This window comes from Polypterus senegalus, chromosome 10 (assembly GCF_016835505.1).
Source record: "Polypterus senegalus isolate Bchr_013 chromosome 10, ASM1683550v1, whole genome shotgun sequence".
Classification (NCBI taxonomy): domain Eukaryota; kingdom Metazoa; phylum Chordata; class Cladistia; order Polypteriformes; family Polypteridae; genus Polypterus; species Polypterus senegalus.
The window spans coordinates 180,181,105-180,197,118 of record NC_053163.1 but is presented as its reverse complement, the minus strand read 5'-3'; the positions used below and the strand labels follow the sequence as shown (position 1 = coordinate 180,197,118).

Here is a 16,014-nt window from a genome sequence, read left to right as displayed (position 1 = left end):
ACCTGGGAAGCCAGGTCTTCTTCTCCTTCTTCCTGGTGTTCTTTCTCCTCTTTCATTCAATCGCCAAGCCCTATTATTCATGCCACGGGTGTAGGGAGCAGAGTCCACCTTGTTATTATTATTATGATGATTTGCAGTTCTTTAGATTTCACTACTTTTCTGCAGATGTTAAAACTAGAAACCTCTTGAGAGAGAGCATAGCGGATGGTCTCATGCAGGAGTACACTTTAGGATTTAGGTCAGATCATGGTTAGGGTTGTCTGGTCACTGCCAGCTCCAAGAATGTCGTCTTCTATGAATGACTACTAACCATGCCAAGCACTTTGCCATCTGCAGATGTTAGTTTTACAGAATAGAGATGTTCACGTTGGGCGAGAACTTTTCAGCATATCACTTGATTAATTTACTGGCGACCCCAGTAACACCCATGATGATAGGGATTACTTCAGCAGAGTCTAATTTTAATCTGGAGCTGATGGTGGAGCTCTAATTTATGCTCTTCTTTTAGAACGATGTTATAGTCCAACGGTAATGAGATATCTAAATACGTTTTATTGGTAGATGATGTCTGGCTGGTTGGCATTAACTGTGATATTGGGTGCTTCCAAAGTATCTTAGGTGAAGAATCTTCCACAAGTTTACGCTCCTCCCAAAACCACTGCCTTGGGACTTGAAAGATGTTGCCCTCCTCTAGGGTCCAGTGGATGTATTTAACCAAGTTATTGTGATGCCATAGATAAGTAGTTTTGTCCAGAGTGTCCCTGGACATTGTGATTGGCAGACGCATAACATTTTTTTTTTATGTAGATGATGCAAACTATCTCCACACTGGTTGTCTGAGGAAGTCATTCATATTATATTTGATGTTCAGTGTCTGATCTTCAATGGCAAAACAGCTGGCTTCAGATGACGGTGGGATGGACTGCCATTTCATCCAGCTAAGTGACCACTGGCTATCAACTTGTGGCTTTCCAACATCATCTCGAAACTACCTATGCATTGGTCTCCTCTTCCAGTTATGGTCATACAGATGATTTTTTGATTTCTTCAAGCATTTCCTATCCATCTCCTCGCTATGCAGATAAAAGTTTGAGGAGAATGCTTGACGGTCTTTCTGGATGGCATTTGTAGACTCTGTCACATCACGTATTGTGATTGCACTGACAACCTCATGCTCTCTTCTTTCATGATACAGATCATGCTAAATGATTGAGTGACTTGATGTCCATAAGTCCTCTCCTCTCCTTCTCAATTGGTCTGAGGGACGTTCATAGATTTATCTACCTCAGCAGGGAAAGAAAAGAGTTTTCTACAAATGTTTGTTGTATTTTTCAATATAGTCCCCCGATAGCTCCATACACTTTATCCACTTTTTCTGCAATGACTTTAACTTCTTTGAAAAAAAAAACTTCTGTTTAACCTTCAAACCAGGACATCATGGCTGCCTTGATATCTTCATCACTTGAAAACCACTGTCCACGGAGAGATTTCTCCAGAACAGGAAGTAATCTGAGGACTGCAGTGCGAATGGTTCAGCAGCTGGAACCCACATTCTCGGATGGCAGCCTGTGATTAACGTGACATGTGAACTGGCACATTGTCATGAAGAAGCTTACTTGATTCACACAAGGACTCTCCTGATCTCCTGTCTCTTCGAATGTTAGACTCGCACTGAGCCAAAACTGCGCAGTAGTAACCCTGAGGTGTGTCACAAATGCCCCGACTTGTTTCAACACACTTGCTACTTTCTTTCATACTCGGGTACATGAATTATTGAACACCCCTTATAGATATAACCTCTCTATCTCATCTTTGGTTGGATAACAATGAGCAGGTTCTTTCAGGGTAATCTTAACGTATGGGAACAGTGGACACTGGCCGGCAAACCCAGGAGCATAGGGTCCCATGATGTTTCTGATGCCTATGTATGTTTCCGTTTTGCTTTGGAAACAGGGGCCCCAGCACACTACTCAGGGGGTCCTGGTAAGACGGCCCTGTGCCTTGTGTCGTGCGATTGAATTTCAGGTGGCTTCCAGTTGACTATTGCAAAACTGCAGGTCAGATTGGAGATTATGTATGTTTTTATGGCTTGATCATATTTGAATTTATCAAATTTGAATATCATAGTTGAATTTAGTAGCTAAGATCTTCTTAACCCTCTTGGAATATTCCTGCTTGAGGTTTAAGTGGATTTCCCTGTTGCTAGCTTTGCCTAAAGTATTTATAGTTGGTAATCCCTTCTCTCTCTTAATATTATCATTGTTATTATAATTATAACAAACTCAGATCCACTTAATCCAGTTCAGGGTCACCCAGGGCTAGCACCTATCAGGGTAAAATGGGACACGATGTCTGAAACAGATCTGGACAGGAAGCTGTCCGTCATATAATTATTGCTGTTAATAAACAACATTATACTTCAACCTGTTGAGAGTATAGCAAATTTTAAAGCTGGAAATCAAACCTTAAAGGCTCATTTAGCCACTTTTGGTCATTACCTCCTGGCCAGTCCAAAGTCAATGATCTTCACTTGATGACCCTTCCGGTTCACACAGAGGATGTTCTCTGGCTATGAAGAATGAGATGGAATTGGACGTTACTGAGCTAAACCAAAACAACACTAGGAACATCTAGGAACTCTTGAAAAATAAAACCATCCAATCCTCCAAAGCTGGATCGGCTTAATCCATTACAAGCTCTTGAGCCCATCTCTGCAGAAACTCTCTGAATGGCACGCCAGTCCATTGAAACTGGCCCAGTTTGCCGAATCAATCCACCTAACCTGCACAGATTTAGCATGTGGAAGCAAAGTAGTGGTCCTGTCGACAAAGGAGAATGTGCAAAGTCCACACAGACATCAAGAAAAGGACTACAAATTATCTTTAAGTACAATTAGTTGGGGTATCAAAAGCAGCCATGGGCATAAGGTGGCGAAAGAAGGAAATGAAAAAGCACAAGAGAGACCATACGGAAAAGACAGCCCCCTCAGAGCTAAGTAAGAAACTAAAAACGTACTTATAAAGTGCATATCAAAGACTAAAGTCACAAAATGTAGAACAATAAAACACAGAAAAAAATGAAATGTCAAAACAACATAAAATACAAAGACAATATAAAAGTCACCCACAGACGGCAAAGCCACCCAAATGCCTGTCTGGACAGATGCGTCTTACGTTGACACTTGAACAATTCGGTAGACTCGGCTGATCTCGGTGTCAATGGAGGACTGTTTGCAGCCCTGGAGCAATGGACGGTCTTTAGTCTGATGTGAGCGGCTGAAAGAACATCTTAATGAGCAGATCTCACTGTCTACTGCTGAAGGAGGGTCGTGATTTATCGGGGAGCCTGACCATGCACAGCTCTGAATGGGAGTAGCAGAATTTTGATCCTACATTCCACTGGCGAGGTGTGGATCCATTTGTGTGAACGTGCTAAAGGCCTGGCAGCTGCAGTTTGACCAGTCTGAAGATGAGATAAACCAGCTTTACTCAGACAGTTAAAAAATAGAATTGCAATACTCCAGACGAGATGAGGTAAAAGAATGGATAAGCAGTCCTGGCGACACCAGATCTCAGCTTGGAGAAGTCGGATTTGGGGCAACAGCAGCCCTAGTACAAACTCTGTTTGCTCACTCATCAGTGTATTCATGGAAATGCTCTGCAATATCTTAAGGAACTCTTTATATTACAATCTACTACAAGTAACGTCCGTTTTGCAAATACCCACCGCCTTCATCCCTGTGACCAAACTTCATACAATGGGTGACCGAGCCTTCGCAGTTGCTGCTCCACGGCTCTGGAATGCCCTACCAGAGAACTTGAGAACACAGCAGATTGTGAGCTGTTTTAAAAAACAGTTAAAGACTTTTGTATTTAGGAAAGCATATTAACAAGAATGCCACTAATTATTGCTGTTTTTATCTTGTTTGTAGCACTTTGAGATTTACTACAAACGTAAAGTGCCTTATAAATAAAATGAATTATTATTATTATTAATATTATTATTATCATTATAAAAGAGGAAAATGGTTTGCAATAACTAAGGCCTCTTAGGTTTATCAAAATGAAAAAAGCTCTGCTCAAGTAACTCTTCAAGACTGAAAATATTGTGATAGACGGCCAGGAACCCTGCCCCACTGGGACACCTGGAGAAGGGAGGAACCAGGAGAGCGGCATTTCTCTTCCCTGTGCACCTGGACGGTCCTTGATCCCTGGGGGATAGCGCTTCCGGGACTGACAGACCAGGGAAGGTGTACGCCCGGAGTGCTTCTGGGTGCAAGGGCAGCACTTCCGCCACACTGGGGAGTGCTGCCGGAAGTTCATCATCAGGCACCTGGAGCGCATACGGGGCATTATAAAAGGGGCCTCCTCACTCCATTCAGAGAGCCGGAGTCGGATGGAAGAAGACGGAGCTTGTGTGGCAGGAGTGGAGGCGGCCCGAAGGACATTGTAATTGTAAATAGTTGTGTAAATAATAGTATAATATAACGTGTGTGTTGTTGACAATGCGGTGTAGTGTCTGTCTGTGGCCGGGCTAGCTCTTACTATATATATATTGTGAACCTTGCCCGGACACAGACAGGCGGACATCTTGTTTCAAACCGCCACATGTTTATTTACACTATTTACAAATATAATAACGGTCACAAAGACCCCAGTCCATTGGTCACACAGACCTTAATCACGTGCACAAACCCCAAACAGTCACAATCCTGGCCACAATGCCTTGTCTTCGGGCCGCCTCCACAGTTCCTCTTGCCTCGTCCTCCTTCCACCCGACTCTAGCCTCGAATGAATGGAGACGGCCCCTTTTATAGAGGACCCGGATGAGCCCCAGGTGTTCCCGGCAATCTTCTTCTGGCCACGCCCCAGCGTGGCGGAAGTGCCGGCTGTCCTCCCGGCTGCTCTCCGGGCGCCGTCATAAATCTTCCCCCCAGCACTTCCTGGTGTGGCGGAAGTGCTGGGGTAACAGGTCCCCAAGGCACTGGGGCGCCTCCTGGCGGTGACCACGGGCCCCTACAGGGTAGGGCTTCCATGCCCTGTACCCGTGGCCCCCAAAACAACCCGGAAGGCAACCCCCACGTGATCCAGGGTGGGTGCAGACCCACATCCGGTCCTTCCTGTCGTCCCGGCCGGGTCATGGCCCCTGGCATCCCTGACAATATACTGTATATATTCATAGATACCTGCACTCACACTTAAAAGTTTGGGGTCACTCAGAAATTGTAATGCGTTTGAGAGAAATTGATACTTGCATTCCGCCATTATTATAATTTTTGAATATGACTTACGGTTGCAAACATATTTAATAAACAAAAATGTGGTCGTTAATGAAGTAAATAAAAAATGCTCCAAATGTCAAATCACTTAAGTAAGTCTCTGATCACACCTGAATGCCCTGCCAGGAGTACGTTTTCTAACTTGTTTTAACTTGGCTCTTTTCATGATTTCGTTTTTCATATCGCTTCAAATTGATTACAACATGGACTGTAATACCTTATACTTTAAAGATCTGCGATCGTTCCTGACCTCCTCTGTTCTCTTGTACGATTTCACCCATTGTTTCTCGTCTGACGTAGTGTCTAATTTTAGTCGTAAGCCGAGATCCACATGTGAATTACAGTTACCAGGCAACTTAATGACACAAGGAGGTCACAAGTACACTTGAAGCATCGTCGGGTGTTGAGTTTCATCCTTGTTCATTTGGTGCGACTTTTTTTGCTTGATTAGCAGGGATGTGATCTTAAATAAACAACCTTTTAAATTGCCTCTTTCAGACTTTCCATTGTTTTATGACTTTCCATTTCTTTTAAATTATAGCAAAAACTCAGCAGTGGACCAATCCTTAACTAAAGGTTTTGGCACTTTGGTTTCCTTATGTTGCAGTATTTATTTGTTTCAATTTTTCCACTATTTTGTGTCAAGATTTATAGGTGCAGTCATGCCAGTTGCTGTCACATGACTAGTGTTGTACCGCATGTGACATCACAAGATGGTGTTCTACGGTGTACTGTATACAGTATTAATCTCCAAAGAGAAATTGTCTTTTTGCATGAGCTTTTGGGGTCAGAACCCCTGGAGCAATTTTCAGGTTAAGGACCTGACTCAGAGGCCCAAAGGAGTAGGACCCCTTTGTTGTAACAACATTTGAACCGGCAGTCACCCAGATACCAGTGCCAGATCCTTAGCCTCAGAGCCACCACTCCGCCTTGTGGCATTATCACTGCCCCAGTATTGGAAAAAACAAACATCCAAACGCATTGTCTCGTGTTTCTTTTTTGATTTAGGGATTTTGTAAACTGTTACTGGGGGTTTTGAACTTTTAGAAACATTATTTTCGACTTTTGCATTTTGGTTTTCAGTCTCATATCTGCTCTTTTCTGATCATTGTATTGAGTTTTGGGGTTCTGGGGTGCACCTTCCACCTTGGCAGAGCCTCTCTTTCACAGAGAGGAGCCATCATTTAGTAAGGTAACGTGTGTGCGATACACCCTAGGGGGGCTTCATCTTGGTACGCAATGACTCCGTGATGTGCACATCTCCCACCATGCCGTTTTGCCCAATGCAACAAGTAGACCAGTTACAGTTGTGCTTGCAAGTTTGTGAACCCTTTAGAATGTTCTATATTTCTGCATAAATGTGACCTAAAACATCATCAGATTTTCACTCAAGTCCTAAAAGTAGATAAAGAGAAACTAGTTAAACAAATGAGACAAAATATTATACTTGGTCATTTATTTATTGAGGAAAATGATCAAATATTACATATTTGTGAGTGGCAAAAGTATGTGAACCTTTGCTTTCAGTATCTGGTGTGACCCCCTTTGCACCAATAACTGTAACTAAACATTTCTGGTAACTTCTGATCATTCCTGCACACCGGCTTGGAGGAATTTGAGCCCATTCCTCCGTACAGAACAGCTTCAACTCTGGGATGTTGGTGGGTTTCCTCACATGAACTGCTCACTTCAGGTCCTTCCACAACATTTCGATTGGATTAAGGTCAGGACTTTGACTTGGCCATTCCAAAACATTAACTTTATTCTTCTTTAACCATTCTTTGGTAGAATGACTTGTGTGCTTAGGGTCGTTGTCTTGCTGCATGACCCACCTTCTCTTGAGATTCAGTTCATGGACAGATGTCCTGACATTTTCCTTTAGAATTCTCTGATATAATTCAGAATTCATTGTTCCATCAATGAAGACAAGCCGTCCTGGCCCAGATGCAGCAAAACAGGCCCAAACCATGATACTACCACCACCATGTTTCACAGATGGGATGAGGTTCTTATGCTGGAATGCAGTGTTTTCCTTTCTCCAAACATAACGCTTTTCATTTAAACCAAAAAGTTCTATTTTGGTCTTATCCGTCCACAAAACATTCTTCCAATAGCCTTCTGGTTTGTCCACGTGATCTTTAGCAAACTGCAGACGAGCAGCAATGTTTTTTTTTGGGAGCAGTGGCTTTCTCCTTGCAACCCTGCCATGCACACCATTGTTGTTCAGTGTTCTCCTGATGGTGGACTCATGAACATGAACCTTAGCCAATGTGAGAGAGGCCTTCAGTTGCTTAGAAGTTACCCTGGGGTCCTTTGTGACCTCGCCGACTATTACACGTGCCTTGCTCTTGGAGTGATCTTTGTTGGTTGACCACTCCTGAGGAGGGTAACAATGGTCTTGAATTTCCTCCATTTGTACACAATCTGTCTGACTGTGGATTGGTGGAGTCCAAACTCTTTAGAGATGGTTTTGTAACCTTTTCCAGCCTGATGAGCATCAACAACTCTTTTTGTGAGGTCCTCAGAAATCTCCTTTGTTCGTGCCATGATACACTTCCACAAACGTGTTGTGAAGAGCAGACTTTGATAGATCCTGTTCTTTAAATAACACAGGGTGCCCACTCACACCTGATTGGCATCCCATTGATTGAAAACACCTGACTCGAATTTCACCTTCAAACTAACTGATCATCCTTGTGGTTCACATACTTTTACCACTCACAAATATGTAATATTCGATCATTTTCCTTAATAAATAAATGACCACATATAATATTTTTGTCTCATTTGTTTAACTGGTTTCTTTTTATCTACTTTTAGGACTTGAGTGAAAATCTGATGATGTTTTAGGTCGTATTTATGCAGAAATATAGAAAATTTTAAAGGGTTCACAAACTTTCAAACACCACTGTACCTGGGAACAACCCGTCTTTTCTCTGTTCAGGTTTTATTCACATGTTGTTTGTTCTTAATGCCAGTTTTTGTGTAAATTAAAACAGATCACCAATATTGCTGGTCCACAAATTACAACAGAAACACAGAAGACAAAGTTATGTGGCAATCAGCCTCTTGTGTTCTTTTAGTTCAGTAAGTCAGTCATCTTCCAACCCGCTATATCCTAACTAGAGGGTCACGGGGGGTCTTCTGGGGCCAATCCCAGCCAGCACAGGGCGCAAGGCAGGAAACAAACCCCGGGCAGGGCGCCAGCCCACCGCAGTAGTTCAGTAAGTGTTTTGCTTATTTTTATGTTTAGCTTTGATTTTGGTTCATTTTGATTCATTTTCATACTATAAATTTGTTTTACCCATTTTGATCGAAGAAGGGTGCTAATTTTTGCACCAGGTGTCATTTTGCCACGCTACAGCTCTGCTCCCAGATCACGACAGTAATGGCCGGTATGTATAAATTCTGCATCACTGAATCATAATGTGACCCCTCAGGGAATAAATCAAACACTTCCTTGTGGTTTTCTGTTGTTTAGCTTATAAAAACAAGGAGAGGAGTTTTTGGCTTTGACTTTGGTTTCTAGGCTACTCCTTGTTGGCTTATCTTTGCCTGTGTGACTCATTGTAAGGTTTAACTCCCGTTCCCTTTAGCTCTCACCATAACTTTGGTGTACCTGAGTGTGAACACAACAGTGGAAAGGTTTGGTGGAATGCAAGCTTAATGGCCGCGAGCTAATTCACTTCACAGTTGCAGAACATCTATTAAGAATTTATTTAAGTTAAACTGGCTTGGCAAAGAGTGAGAGGCAACAATAATGATCGCTAGGATTTCTGGGACGTCTGCAGTAAAAAAAATTAAATGAATGCAAAGCATCCTAATGAAAAAAATGCATCATTTCGAAAATTACCTTCAAGTCTAAATGCAGGACGTACATTTGGTGCATGTAATGAATACCTTCACAGATCTGCTTAATGAACAGCATGGCGTCTACTTCTGTCAGATGGCAGCTGTCATCAATGATCCTGTCGAAAAGCTCGCCTCCATCCACACTGCAAAAAAAAAATGGAAGAAAAAAATCACCCAACCTCGAAATAAACACTACACACTCACGGGCGGCAGAGCAAATTGGATTTGCTACTCACATTAACGGTCTTCACCTCCTCTGGTAGCCACTCTGAGACCAGCAGAGGGTCCTGGGTGGGTCTTTCAGCTCTGACACCTCTGGGTCACGACTTTTGCACCTCCAACAGAATCCATCGAACCTGCTTTGTCCCGAGTAGGGTTGCGGGGGTCTGCTGGAGCCAATCCCAGCTTGGGTAGGGTGCAAGGCAAGGAACAAACCCTGGACAGGGCGCCAGTCCATCACAGAGTGAACACACGCACCCCAAGCACACACAAAGGCCAATTTACCTAACCTGCATGGACTGTGGGAGGAATCGGGAGCACTGGGAGGAAACTCAGACACAGACACTGGGAGAAAATGCAAACTCCACACGGGGGAGGACCCTGGAAGTGAACTCCGGTCTCCTTACTGCGAGGCAGCCCTCCATCAGAAGCAGTTCTCACTGGCCACCATGGTCTCACTCAGCGTTAATCGAATATCACCCACTTGTCATTACAGAGAGCTTTTCAAATGGAATTTTTTTCAAAAATTGAAAGCCGTGTACATTGCACACTAATCGATGCAAAACAAATTGAACTTTCCAGACCAATTTCAGTGAAGAATAAATGAACCAAACAGAATAGACTCTCAGTGGTTTCATTGTACGACATTATATATAAATGCGCCTAATAAGAAGAATTCAACTGAGCAAGACTTCCTATTTTGAGTAAATATACAACAATATTGTTGTCGACAGCGTTATGATTTAAAGCAAAATAAATGACTCTCTAGAAAACTGCTGTCTGACGGGTTCATTTCTGTTTACACCAGCAACAGGCAGACATCAAAAACAGAAAGGGATCAAAATGAGTCATCCTGCCTGTCGCCGTATTCAGCATGCGTGACCCTGAATACACAAAACGCACAAACACGCCTGCGCTGACTTAGTCTGAGCATTAAGGGATTGCTCTCAAATCAATAAGGTAGGATTTCTAAGGCTTATAAAATTCACAGCACTGATGCAATCTGGGCCAAAAAAAAAAAAAATGGGCCAGCAACCTTTCATCTGGACTGTAATCCATACCATAGCACTGCCACTCCATTCTTGCAGAATATTTTAATAGCAAACATGAACAATTTACTAAAGATACATTTTACGATAAAGGTGTTTGAATAAACAGTATACTCACTATTCCATTATCAGAATAATCTCATTCTTGACTTCATAGGCATCATAAAGTTGGATCACGTTGGGGTGGCTCAACTGATTCATGACTTGCACTTCATTGTTAATCAAATCCTGTGGAAGCAGAACATACATGGCGCTGGCATGAATAGTCATTTCAGAAGGTGGCGAATGTTTTACAAAGAGATTCCATTACTTTATCAAGGGAAAATGAACACTATTCATCAGGAACCTTGATTGTTAATCTTTAATTAATACCTACAAATGGAAGAGACGCACACCTACCTTGTCCTTGGCATTTCGAAATTTAATTATCTTGGCGGCCATCTTCATTCCTGAGCTTTTTTCTGTACATCGATGCACTGTCCCAAATCGTCCCCTACAAGTTAATATAATATAAAAACGTACAGTAAGCTCTTTTGGAAAGATGCAGCTCTGGGCTTTAAGATAAGCACACTCGCTCTGTCTTGCATTTTAAGGGATGTTTTCCAATGATCTGGGTGAAGGTGGGTTAATAGGTAATGAAAAAAGCTAACCTTTAAACTTCAGCCATTTCACCGTAGGTCTTAAAGGATGAAAATCTTAAAAATTTGAAATACATTTTTGCCACAGAGCACTCTTTACATTTTAAATGTTCTACGAGGGAGAGTCAAGCTAAAGTTAGAGAATGGGATTTTTTAGAAAATGGAATGAACCTCAACCAAACCGATGCTGTCATTTCTCAATGTCGTCTCCACCCTTCTCAATTCACTCGCACCCCCTGCCTAGAAGTGCCAGGATTCCAGCAGAATAAAAGGTTTTGTCTCGTCCTCGCCACCACGCATGCACCCGATTTACTGTCGAACACATCATGCCGAGGGGTACTCCAGTCACTAGGGCAAGTTATTGTGACTTACTGAAGACCAAAGTGGAGCTTGCTGTTCTACCCAAGTGGTGGGGACTGCTGTCTCCAGGAGTCCTTTTGCTACAAGACAATTCACCACATGCCTGGATGTGCCAGGATTCCAGCAGAACAAAAGGTTTTGTGTTGTCCTCACAACCACGTGTGACCATTCTGAGGGGTACTACAGTCACTGGTACAAGTTACTATGACTTGCTGAAGACCACGGTGACGTCTGCTATTTGATCCAAGCAGTGGGGACTGTGGTCTCAAGGAAGTGCCTGGATTCCAGCAGAACAAAAGGTTTTGTGTTGTCCTCACAACCACGCGTGCACTCGAGTTATTGTCGAACACTACATTCTGAGGGGTACTACAGTCACTGGTACAAGTTACTGTGACTTGCTGAAGACCACTGTGACGTCTGCTATTTGATGCAAGCAGTGGGGACTGTGGTCTCAAGGAAGTGCCTGGATTCCAGCAGAACAAAAGGTTTTGTGTTGTCCTCACAACCACGCGTGCAATCGAGTTATTGTCGAACACTACATTCTGAGGGGTACTACAGTCACTGGTACAAGTTACTGTGACTTGCTGAAGACCACTGTGACGTCTGCTATTTGATCCAAGCAGTGGGGACTGTGGTCTCAAGGAAGTGCCTGGATTCCAGCAGAATAAAAGATTTTGTCTCGTCCTCGCCACCACTCGTCCACCGCTTTCTTCACGTCGTCATCTGCCTTGAATCAACGACCACCCAGATGTTTTTTAGAGGTCCTTAAAAGTGGAAATCACACGATGCCAAATCTATCGAATGAGGAGGATGTGGCAATACTTCAAACATCGGTTTTTCCAGACAAGCCTTGGTGTTCTTAATAGTGTGTCATTGTCTTGCAGCAAAAGAACCCCTTGAGACAGCAGTCCCCACCACTTGGGTCGAATAGCAGGCTTCACATTGGTCTCCAGCAAGTCACAGTAACTTCCCCTAGTGACTACAGTACCCCTCGGCTTGTCATGTTCAACAATAACTAGGGTGCATAAGTGGTGGCGAGGACGAGACAAAGCCTTTTATTCTCCTAGATCCAGGCACTTCTAGGCAGGGGGTGCAAGTGCATTGAAAAGAAAGGTGGAGACGACATTGAGAAATTACGGCATCGGTTTTCATAAGGTTCGTTCCATTTTCTAACTTTAGCTTGACTCCCCCTCATGTTATGCTTTGTAGGAAACTGTCAGAACACATAAAAATTGCAGTCCACTAGCAGCAAAGTCACAACTGTTTTGATTTATTTATAAGACTTTCCAGAAAAATAAAGATACTAATTAAAATGGATCACCAAGGCTACACAGTAATCACATACAGTCAGGCCTATAAAGTATCTGGACAGTGACACAATTTTCATAATTTTCACTCCACAATGGATTTGAAATGAAGTAATCAAGATGTGATTGAAGTGTAGACTTTCAGCTTTAATTTAAGGGGTTCATCAAAAGTATCATCTAAGTTTTTTTTTTTCTGCAAAGCTCCCTTATTTCCAGGGGCTCAAAAGTATTGGGAACATTTGACACTTTCGCGCATCCGCACTCGGCAGCCAGAAACCGTGAGCGCGCTCGAAAGACGGTTTGAGACGCATGTCTCGGAGTCGGCCAGTTCGAACCCCACTGCTTGCTGTTCGGAGCGCCTGTACGCCTCCAGGCAGCCCTTTGAGGGTCTTTCGGCACAAACGGGAGGGGGGCGTTAAAACTTTATTTCTCCAACATTTTTTCCCCCAATGTCCCTGACAAGTCCCTGGCAGTCTCTATATTTGCTTTATTTCTACAGTCACTGAACTTGGCTTATCACAGAATCATCCAGCTGAAAACCCAATTTGGGATGCCACAACAAGTAAAACGTGCAAAAATTCATAGAAATTCAACATTCCTACCCTCCGAGGAGCTCCTTGGTGTTAATGTGGAACAGAGCGCTGGGCAGGCCAGAAGAAATGGAGACAAAGCGATGCTCAAAGGGAGCTGCTGGAGGGGGGCTGTCATCTAGAAGAAAGAAAAAAAAATGAAATAAGTGGACAAGGAATGCTGTGATGTTACTCCTGAGAACCAAAACCAGCGCACTTCAATACCGAGACATATGCCATTATTCCAAGCTCACTGACTTGGCACACAGGGGCACATGTTGGGCCTGATTTCGGGCTCGGGGCTGAGCCTAAACACAGTCTATGAGGAATATGCAGCTTCTCCACCTTGCTGGTCCAAGTTCTCTCTAGGCGGCACTTGAGTTCCCTCATACCTCTGAAAAATGTTCATACTGTGTCAACTGGTAATGCTAAATTGGTCAAGAATGACTAAATCAGGAGTTTCCAACCTGGGTTGCCCCCCGCGAGATAGCATTTCAGGGAGGGGCATCAAAAAGGAAGGCTGCGTCATGATTTAGCAAAATGGAGTGAGGTACGTACTCGTGTGACTTTATCGAGGAACAATCGGTGCCTTGCCTCCAACTCTCAGTATCCATCTTGTATCATCGGGTCAAGTTTATAGATTTGACAGTTCCTTTAAAACCAGGCCCAAATTCTCTAGAAGACTTGGCTGAAGCTGAAACAGAGCTTATCCGCCTCCGTCAACTGCAAGAATTTCCAGGCTCTAAAGAAAAAGGCTTGTGTCAAAAAGAACAGTCAAATTTATAAACTTGACCCGATCATACAAGATGGAATACTGAGAGTTGGAGGAAGACTCAATAAAACTGCAATGCCCGAAGAAGCTAAACATCCTACAATTCTTCATAAGCATTCACATATTACTTCTCTCATATTGCAGCACATTCATAAAGAAATCAGAAATTATGGGCACAACTATATGCTCGCACAGTTACACCAAAAATACTGGATACCTCAAGCAAATTCAGCTTTCAGAAAAATCATTTCAAAATGATTAACAATCACAAATCGATTAGCCAGCCGGTGGTGAAAGCTTGAATGTGAGCATCAGAGAAAGAGCTGGAAACACTCGCCGCTAAACGTACATTTGATTTGTTCTCTGACTAACCAGGACATGTTTAACAGTGCCCACCATAATGTTTGGGACAAAGACACAGTTTTCCTTGATTTCCCCTTCTGCTTTACAGTTTACAATCACAAAACAAACAATTCAGACATCGTGATTAAAGTGCAGTCATTTTAAGGGAATTTGCGGACATTTTAGTCAGAAAAACTCCTTTCTACATCGTCCTCCCATCTCAGGGCACCATAATAATAATACATTTTATTTATACAAGGCGCCTTTCAGAGAACTCAAGGACACCGAACAAACAACAAATAAATAAAAGACACAATTATAAACAACTTAAAACATCAGAAAATCTAAAAATTAAAACCAAACAAAACCACTATAATCAGGAGGAAGAAGAAAAAGCCATTTTAAACAAATGTGTTTTAAGTTTACATTTGAAAGATGAATATGATTTGATATTTCGGAGATCCGCAGGTAATGAGTTCCAGTGCTTGGGAGCAGAACAGCTGAAAGCTCTGCTCCCCATGGTGGTTCGACGGGCGGGAGGAACGGTCAGATGGGTGGAGGAAGAGGATCTAAGGTTACGGGAGGGAATGGCAACATGTAGAAGGTCAGACAGATATGGAGGTGCGAGGTTATGGATGGCCTTAAATGTTAGTAGCAGAATCTTAAAATCAATACGAAACTTGATCGGGAGCCAATGAAGCTGCTGCAAGACCAGAGTAATATGGTGAAAAGATGGGATTCCAGTGATGATACGTGCTGCAGAATTCTGGACTAACTGAAGCTTGTGAAGAGATTTATTAGGGAGACCAAAGAGGAGTGAATTGCAGTAGTCCAGCCGAGAAGTGACAAGACTATGAACAAGAATGGCAGTAGTATGAGGAGTGAGGGAGGGGCATGCGATTAATATTACGTAAGTGGAAGTAAGCAGACCGGGTGATGTTATTAATGTGACCTTGGAAAGATAGAGTACTGTCAAGGATGACACCCAGACTCTTGACCTGAGATGATGGGGAAACAACAGAGTTATCAATAATAAAAGAAAGATTATTGGTTTTGGATAATGATGATTTTGAACCAATGAGGAGAACCTCAGTTTTGTCACTGTTTAATTTAAGAAAATTTGAAGAGAACCAGGATTTAATTTCAGAAATGCAGTCAATAAGTGAGGGTGGTGGAAAAGAGGAGGTGGGTTTACCAGCAAGGTAGAGCTGGGTGTCATCAGCATAACAGTGAAAATTAATGTTATATTTGCGAAAAATATTGCCAAGGGAAGAAGGTAAATAATAAAGAAGAGGCCCCAGGACAGAGCCTTGGGGCACACCAGAAGTAACAGCGGTGGGTTGGGATGTGAAAGTTTTAAGCTGTATGAACTGAGTGCGGCCTGAAAGGTAAGATCTAAACCAATCAAGTGGAGTGTGAGTAATGCCAATCAAAGATAATCTATTAAGGAGAGTGGTATGACAAATAGTATCAAAGGCCGCACTCAGATCAAGAAGGATGAGAATAGTGATTAGACCAGAATCAGCAGCCATAAGGAGGTCATTAGTAATTTTAACAAGTGCTGTTTCTGTACTATGAAGGGGGCGAAAACCAGACTGGAACTTCTCATATAGATTATTGTGAGACAA

General features: G+C 42.8%; 1 protein-coding gene across 3 annotated transcripts in view; it reads right to left on the bottom strand.

The window, feature by feature from the left end:
* LOC120538383 (myosin light chain kinase family member 4-like) overlaps positions 1 to 16,014 on the bottom strand; it is a 75,016-nt gene that overhangs the window by 30,035 nt on the left and 28,967 nt on the right. For all 3 annotated transcript variants that reach the window (XM_039767878.1, XM_039767879.1, XM_039767880.1), the window contains 5 exons: positions 13,306 to 13,411; positions 10,798 to 10,891; positions 10,517 to 10,626; positions 9,132 to 9,273; positions 2,499 to 2,569 (listed from right to left, as the gene is read on the bottom strand). In XM_039767878.1, the coding sequence (XP_039623812.1) occupies positions 2,499 to 2,569; positions 9,132 to 9,273; positions 10,517 to 10,626; positions 10,798 to 10,891; positions 13,306 to 13,411 (523 nt within the window). The remainder of the gene's footprint in view (positions 1 to 2,498; positions 2,570 to 9,131; positions 9,274 to 10,516; positions 10,627 to 10,797; positions 10,892 to 13,305; positions 13,412 to 16,014) is intronic.